This window comes from Mesoplodon bidens (assembly GCF_964165515.1).
Source record: "Mesoplodon bidens genome assembly, contig: HAP1_SCAFFOLD_84, whole genome shotgun sequence".
NCBI lineage: Eukaryota > Metazoa > Chordata > Mammalia > Artiodactyla > Ziphiidae > Mesoplodon > Mesoplodon bidens.
Window position 1 is genome coordinate 955,609 of NW_027672468.1, and position 8,326 is coordinate 963,934.

The following is an 8,326-nucleotide window of genomic DNA, read 5'->3' on the forward strand; positions in this document are numbered from 1 at the left end:
ATGCAAGGATTCTTCAATATACGCAAATCAATCAATGTGATACACCATATTAACAAATTGAAGGAGAAAAACCATATGATCATCTCAACAGATGCAGAGAAAGCTTCCGACAAAATTCAACACACATTTATGATAAAAACTCTGCGGAAAGTAGGCATACAGGGAACTTTCCACAAGATAATAAAGGCCATATATGACAAACCCACAGGCAACATTGTCCTCAATGGTGAAAAGCTGAGACCATTTCCACTAAGGTCAGGAACAAGACAAGGTGGCCCACTCTCACCACACTTATTCAACTTAGTTTTGGAAGTTTTAGCAAGAGCAATCAGAGAAGAAAAGGAAATAAAAGGAATCCAAATTTGAAAAGAAGAAGTAAAGCTGTCACTGTTTGCAGATGACATGATACTATACATAGAGAATCCTAAAGATGCTACCAGAAAACTACTAGAGCTAATCATTGAATTTGGTAAAGTAGCAGGATACAAAATTAATGCACAGAAATCTCTGGCATTCCTGTACACTAATGATGAAGAATCTGAAAGTGAAATCAAGAAAACACTCCCATTTACCATTGCACCAAAAAGAATAAAATACCTAGGAATAAACCTACCTAAGGAGACAAAAGACCTGTATGCAGAAAATTATAAGACACTGATGAAAGAAATGAAAGATGATACAAATAGATGGAGAGATATACCATGCTCCTGGATTGGAAGAATCGATATTGTGAAAATGACTCTACTACCCAAAGCAATCTACAGGTTCAATGCAATCCCTATCAAACTACCACTGGCATTTTTCACAGAACTGGAACAAAACATTTCAAACTTTGTTTGGAAAAACAAAAGACTCCGAATAGCCAAAGCAATCTTGAGAATGAAAAACGGAGCTGGAGGAATCAGGCTCCCTGACTTCAGACTACACTACAAAGCTACAGTAATCAAGACAGTGTTTTACGGGCACAAACACAGAAATATAGATCAATGGAACAGGATAGAAAGCCCAGAGATAAACCCACGCACATTTGGTCAACTTAACTTTGATCAAGGACGCAGGAATGTACCGTGGAGAAAGGACAGCCTCTTCAATAAGTGGTGCTGGGAAAACTGGACAGGGACTTGTAAAAGTATGAGATTAGATCATTCCCTAACACCATACACAAAAATAAGCTCAAAATGGATTAAAGACCTAAATGTAAGGCCAGAAACTATCAAAGTCTTAGAGGAAAACATAGGCAGAACACTCTAGGACATAAATCCCAGCAAGATCCTTTTGGACCCACCTCCTAGAGAAATGGAAATAAAAACAAAGATAAGCAAATGGGACCTAATGAAACTTCAAAGCTTTTGCACAGCAAAGGACACCATAAACAAGACCAAAAGACAACCCTCAGAATGGGAGAAAATATTTGCAAATGAAGCAACTGACGAAGGATTAATCTCCAAAATTAAAAAACAGCTCATGCAGCTCAAGAGCCAAAAAAACAAACAACCCAATCCAAAAATGGGCAGAAGACTTAAATAGGCATTTCTCCAAAGAAGATATACAGACTGCCAACAAACACATGAAAGAATGCTCAACATCATTAATCATTAGAGAAATGCAAATCAAAACTACAATGAGATATCATCTCACACCAGTCAGAATGGCCATCATCAAGAAATCTAGAAACAATAAATGCTGGAGAGGGTGTGGAGAAAAGGGAACACTCTTGCACTGCTGGTGGGAATGTGAATTGGTACAGCCACTATGGAGAACAGTATGGAGGTTCCTTAAAAGACTAAACATAGAAATACCATATGACCCAGCAATCCCACTACTAGGCATATACCCTGAGAAAACCATACTTCAAAAAGAGGCATGTACCAAAATGTTCATTGCAGCTCTATTCACAATAGCCCGGAGATGGAAACAACCTAAGTGTCCATCATCGGATGAATGGATAAAGAAGATGTGGCACATATATACAATGGAATATTACTCAACCATAAAAAGAAACGAAACTGAGCTATTTGTAATGAGGTGGATAGACCTAGAGTCTGTCATACAGAGTGAAGTAAGTCAGAAAGAGAACGACAAATACCGTATGCTAACACATATATATGGAATTAAAAAAAAATGTCATGAAGAACCTAGGGGTAAAACAGGAATAAAGTCACAGACCTACTTGAGAATGGACTTGAGGATATGGGGAGGGGGAAGGGTAAGCTGTGACAAAGCGAAAGAGAGGCATGGACATATATACACTACGGAACGTAAGGTAGATAGATAGTGGGAAGCAGCCGCAGAGCACAGGGAGATCAGCTCGGTGCTTTGTGACCGCCTGGAGGGGTGGGATGGGGAGGGTGGGAGGGAGGGAGATGCATGAGGGAAGGGATGTGGGAACAGATGTATATGTATGACTGATTCACTTTGTTATAAAGCAGAAACTAATAAAAAAATAAAAATTAAATAAAAATTAAAACAATAAATACTTGGGAAGGAAAAAAAACTTTGACTCAAGACAAGCTGGACATGGAGGAGTGAGAGAGGGCAAGGGGTATAGGGAAAGACATGTTTCTGGGTGGGAGCTGGTGTACCATCCCCTGGGCACAGCTTCTGCGCAGAGGCCTGATAAGGAGCCCTCACCTCCACCCACCCCCTTCAACCAGAGAACTTCCAACTGCTGCTCCTCAATAACTGAAGAGCAGGAAAGCTGGTGACTAGAGGTAGGCTGGGGGAGGGGAGGAGGAAGGACCACAGTCCACCGTTAGTCCGTCACTTAAAGGCTGGTGAAATTAATGGGGCAAATGACCCCAGTCAAAGAATTTGGCAAGTCCACGGCTTTCCTGGGTTTCACCCACCGGCTCTGTCTCCTCGGCTATCTGGAAAGGAGGGAGAGCACTTGCGAAGAAGCCTCTGGAATGTCAGCTTCTGGGAATCTTGCTGAGGACGGGGCGGGGAGGGAGCGCTTACCGGGAAACACTGGATTACCCTAGCCGCCTTGGGGTGTCTGCGACCGGGGCTGCGGTTTCTGCGGACCTGAGCGGCAGGTGGCATCGGAGAGTCAGACCTGCTTGCGGGCACCAAGACGACACTCGGTCGGGAGACAGGGACAGGCCGCAGAAACGTGAGGAAGTGCCACTCGCAGCCCAGAGGAGAGGAAAGGAAAGCCCCAAGGATGCACCCAGCACTGGCCCCTGCGCCACGGGCTGCGTCCCTGGAGCAGTCACCACCTCTGAGCAGCCCAGATGGGAAGGGGGTGGGGCGGAGTATGGTTCCCGCGGCGAACTGCTCGCCGAGGGCCCCGGGGCCTCTGCGGGAAGCGCCGTGCCGCGCGCCTCTCCGAGCCCGGCGCGGGGCCCTCGGGCGGGAATGCGCGGAGCCGGTACGCGATGGCGGGTAGGGGACGGGGTCGCGCGCGGGAGAGGGCGGCAGGAGGGAGCTGGAAGAGAGTTACCGCGTGAGAGAGCGGTTAAGAGCCCGCGGTCTCTTTGGAGATGCCCTGGCCAATGGCAGAAGCGGAAGCTGTTTATATGGGCGGGGCGTCGCCACGGCAGCAGGAGACGCCTTGTGAGCGGCGACTGAGTGCCGGTCCCTGGCCGCTGGCTTTCAGAGAGGCGCCGGCGGGCGTGAGTGGCGACGAGGATTGCTGGCTGGGCCCTCGAGCTGGGAGCAGAGAGCCGCGGTGAGGGTGGGCGGTGGGAGGAATTTCTTTGAGAACCTTCCTTTGGCCCGGGCTGCGCTCTGAGCCAGGTAAGGGACGGGGAGGGCTGCAGGCCGTGGGAAGGGAGGGCGTCAGTAGCAGCCCGCTCTCCCATCGGTCCCCGACGGAAGTGGTGGGCCCGGGGACTGACATCAGAGGCGTTTGGGGGACACTCACTTCCCGCCCCCTTATAACTCTCTGTATTGTTTCCTTCCTTCCCCTTGATCCCCATCCTAATATCCCTTTTCAAAGATCAGACGACCTCCCCCGCCCCCCGACCCGTCGTACTGCCCTCCTGGACTCTCTCGCCCCATTTCCATTGGTTGTGGACGGAGAGAGGGGGGTTAATTCCCCGCTTTGAGGGAGAAAGGGGTGGCCTCGCATGCCCCTACACTATTCCCTCGTTTGGCTAATTAAGTCTCCTCTAAAAGATCCAAGAGGAAAAGAGCGAGGCGAACCCCGTGTGGGTCGGACCCCCGGGCACACCTTCTGTTTCCCAGACCTCGGCAGTAAAAGATCCTCCCCAGCTGCAGGAAGGATTTTAGTAAGAGCCTCCCCCCTCGCACACACTCTCCCTTCGGGGGTGTGGAAAGAGGGCTCAGTTCCCGCTCTGGTCCCCGCAGGCACCACATTCCGTTTGGAGGAGGCTACCCTCGGATCGCGGGATGGAAGCCCGCTTCCGGGAGGCTGCGTAACTGAAGCCGCGGGAGTCAGCGGGCCGGAGAGCTCGGCGGCCACCCTCGGCTCGGCTCGTGGATGTTGACAGCCCCCTCGGAGAGTCCCCGCAGATATGGCGGAGAGCTGGCTACGTGTCTCGGGAGCAGGGGCAGCGGAGGAGGCCGGACCGGAAGGCGGCCTGGAGGAGTCCAACGCCCTGAATGACAGCCTGACCAGCCTGCAGTGGCTGCAGGAATTCTCCATTGTCAACGCCAAGGTCCCCGCCCTGCCTTCGGGGTACACCGACCCTCACGGCTACCACGAGCTGTCAGGCTCGGCCGAGCCGGGGTCTCCCCTGGCGGCGGACCCCGCCTGCCTGGGGCAGCCGCACACACCCGGCAAGCCCACGTCCTTGTGCACGCCGCGGAGCGCCCCCTCGGGGCTGCAGGCCTCGCCTCCCGACGACGTGGACTACGCCACCAACCCGCACGTGAAGCCGCCCTACTCGTATGCCACGCTCATCTGCATGGCCATGCAGGCCAGCAAGGCCACCAAGATCACCCTGTCGGCCATCTACAAGTGGATCACGGACAACTTCTGTTACTTCCGCCATGCTGATCCCACCTGGCAGGTAGGGAGGCACTCCCTCCCTCCCTGCCCATGCCCGCGCGGACTGGACTCACATCCCAGATCCGCAGGCCAAGTAGGCGCGGTACGGCCAGGGCCCCGAGAGAGGAAGGCCGTCCAGGAAGGACCTCAAGGGAGCCCAGTGCTTGGACTGCTGCCCCTTTGACTTCAGAGACGGAGGAGGGAGGATGTTCAGAGGGCTGCAGGGGTGCCGACATAGTGGTTCAAGTGGAAAGAACTTGTCCCTCATCCAGCAGGCTCAGCCCAAAGACCAGGGCTGAACTATGCATGGACACAGCCCCCCAGGGTAGGTTGATGGACTGAGGGACACATTTGTGTCCCAAGTCCTGGAATTCCTACACACTACCCTCCTCAAGGTCAGTTTGTCAGGGTCTGACTGGAGGCAGAGCATGGTTGCTGCCCGGCTCTGCATCCCGCCTGCTTTCAGTTGGCTGGAGGGGCTCTGGGAGGGGAGAGGGGTGTGCTGCAGAGTGTGAAGGCCATCTGTGTCCCAGTGGAAGGGCTACGGGGCCTTCCGAAAGCTGCAGTGCCAGCCCCCACCCCAAGCCCTCCCTAGATTCCTGCCTACACTCCTCCCCCTCTTCTCATCAACCTCCCTGGGGGGACAATTATCTCAGCCACGTGCTTTCCACAGGGGCTCTTTCCTCCTTTCCTCCCACACTGGCTTCATGTTCAAATCTCCGGAACCTGGCACAGAGCAGCCAAGGGGCCCAGACCACCATGTAAACCTCCCAGTCTTGCCAGGGGGCACTACTCACATGCCGGCCCCACCCACCAGGCCCCAGACCCCTGTGCCCCAGCGTGGTTTGGACTGTGCACCCAGGCGTGAACAAGGCAGGATGGTGATTCAGGCTGGGCACACACTGCCCTGAGCCTCTTCGACCATCAGGATCAGGGGCTACTTGGGGACAGAGACCCTGAGGATGCACAGATCCTTCCCTGTGGCACAGGTCACAGGATCAGAGTTCCTGTGATCACAGCTATTCCACGTTTGCTTGGGCCCTGACCCTGGGGCAGGTACCATTTGTAACCTTGGTGAGAAAGCAGACACCCTCCACCACCCCCCACCCTACCCCAAGCCTGAGAGCCCCCAGGAATGAGCGCTATGCTCTTGGCTGGGTAATAATCAACTGAGGCCTCAGAGCCTGGGGTGGGAGGAGGGGGACATGGTGGGTGAGGGCCCAGGCCAGCAGGCGGCTCTAGAAACAAGGAAAGTCATCAGATCCTCCCACACTTCATCCCCCACCACACACACACACCCTCACACCCACTCACTCATTTCACAAACAGAGAAGGCCAGCCAGGCCCAGGCAGAGGGAGATGGCCGTCCAGGACCTGGGGGAGCCAAGGCCTTTGACCAGAGGCCGCAAGCAGCGGGGTAAGGGACGGAGGGCAGGACAGACTGGCACTGAGAGCCACACTGCGGCACAGGGCTCGGATGACTGAGCAGGCAGATGTCCTGGCAAAAGGGAACAAAAGCCCCCGACAGCACTCCCAGCTCCTGGTGCCCCGTGGCGGGTGTCCCAGAGCCTCTCGCTCGGAGCAGCGCTTCTGTCTCCCCTGCCCCCATCGGAGAGAAGGTGGTGGTGGGACTGGCAGTGGCGCTAGGAGCCCCCCATCACTGACCCCACCCACTCTCCCAGCTGTCTTCCTTCTCTCCTATCTCCCTGTGTCCAGAACTCCATCCGCCACAACCTGTCCCTGAAGAAGGGCTTCATCAAGGTGCCTCGGGAGAAGGACGAGCCAGGCAAGGGGGGCTTCTGGCGCATCGACCCCCAGTACGCCGAGCGGCTGCTGAGTGGGGCCTTGATGAAGCGGCGGCTGCCCCCAGTCCACATCCACCCGGCCTCAGCCCGCCAGGCCGCGCCAGAGCCCAGCGCCGCCCCATGGGTCGGGCCACTGACCGTGAGCGCCGTGGCCCAGCAGCTGCTGCGGGAGTTCGAGGAGGCCACTGGGGAGGCGGGCTGGGGTGCAGGCGAGGGCAGGCTTGGGCGTAAGCGTCAACAGCCGCTGCCCAAGCAGGAGGCCAAGGTCCCGCGGCCCTCCAGCCCCCTGCTGCTGACCCAGGAGGAGCAGGCTGAGCTGGAACCCCTCAAGGGCAACTTTGACTGGGAGGCCCTCTTGGACTCTGGCACGCTGGACGGGGAGCTGGGCACGCTGGAGACCTCGGAGCTGATCCCGCTGCTGAGCCCTGCCTCACACGGGGACGTGGACCTCACCATCCATGGCCACCACATCGACTGCCCTGTTACCTGGGGGCCTCCAGTGGAGCAGGCTACCGAAAGCCTGGACTTTGATGAGACCTTCCTGGCCACATCCTTCCTGGAGCACCCCTGGGACGAGAGCACCCGTAGCTCCCTGCCCCCCGAGCCCCTCTTTGAGGCCGGGGATGCCACACTGGCCTCTGACCTGCATGACTGGGACAGCCTGGCCGCCTTCTTGTAAGAATCCAGGGCCTGCCCCACCTCCAGACAGCACCGAAGTCTGGGCCGAGGCTGCCCCCCTCCCCGCCAGTGCAGGCCCATGGACACCCTACCACCCAGGCAGGGGCTGGGCCAGGTCAACCCACCAGGCCACACGGCCCCCAGCCCAGGCCATCCTCAGATTCTAGTCCAGCAGGCTGAGAATTGGGGCCCAGGACCAAAATTGCTGCCTCCGCTCCCCAGCCCCCCATACACACAGTGTTTCATTGATCCACTTCTTCCCTGCCCCAGAGACACGCTAAGGGCCCTGCACTATGAGAGCTGCAGCTTGGAGGGGCCCTGGCCAAGCTGGAAACATCAGTACAGGGCCCGCCCCAGAACACCTTAGCTTCGAAGCTTCTCTCTCTCCTGCTCTCCTCCCCAGGTCTCTATCCAGAGCAAGTTCCCAGGTACAACAAATGCTGATTAGGTGACTGCAAATTAACACCCAAGAGGCCTCTCCCGGCAGTCTGTGAGGAGGAGCAAGGCGGAGGGGGGAAGAGAGAGGAGACAGAAAGGAGGCCGGGGTGCTGGGTGGAGCCAGGAGATTTTCTAAGGCCTCTGGGATCTTCTGGCTTCATCCCTAGAGGTGGGGCAGAGGGCATGTGTCCCTAATCTTTGAGCCCAACTTGAGGCTGAGAGCAGCGGGGAGATGGGGATCTGGGGGTTAGGGGCTGGGGCAGCCAAGCTGCAGAGGGAAAGGGGACAGACAGACTAATGTAGTGAGTGTAGCTATAGCTGAGGCTTAACTGGGAGGGACGCAGTGCTTGCTAGAACTACTGGGATCAGGAATGGGGGGATGGACCCGTGCCCTTGCTTGCACTCCTGCAGGGGAGTGTCTTGCTCCACCATAAACGCCCTGGGCTGCATC

General features: G+C 55.7%; 1 protein-coding gene across 1 annotated transcript; it reads left to right on the forward strand.

Annotated features, from left to right (window-relative positions):
* Positions 1–4,478: 4,478 nt before the first annotated feature.
* On the forward strand, positions 4,479–7,438 carry LOC308610157 (forkhead box protein J1-like; the record flags this gene model as incomplete). The annotated part of the gene is made up of 2 exons (XM_081259407.1): positions 4,479–4,976; positions 6,671–7,438. 2 exons carry the CDS (start codon positions 4,479–4,481, stop codon positions 7,436–7,438), a joined length of 1,266 nt encoding a protein of 421 aa, XP_081115533.1.
* Positions 7,439–8,326: the final 888 nt, after the last annotated feature.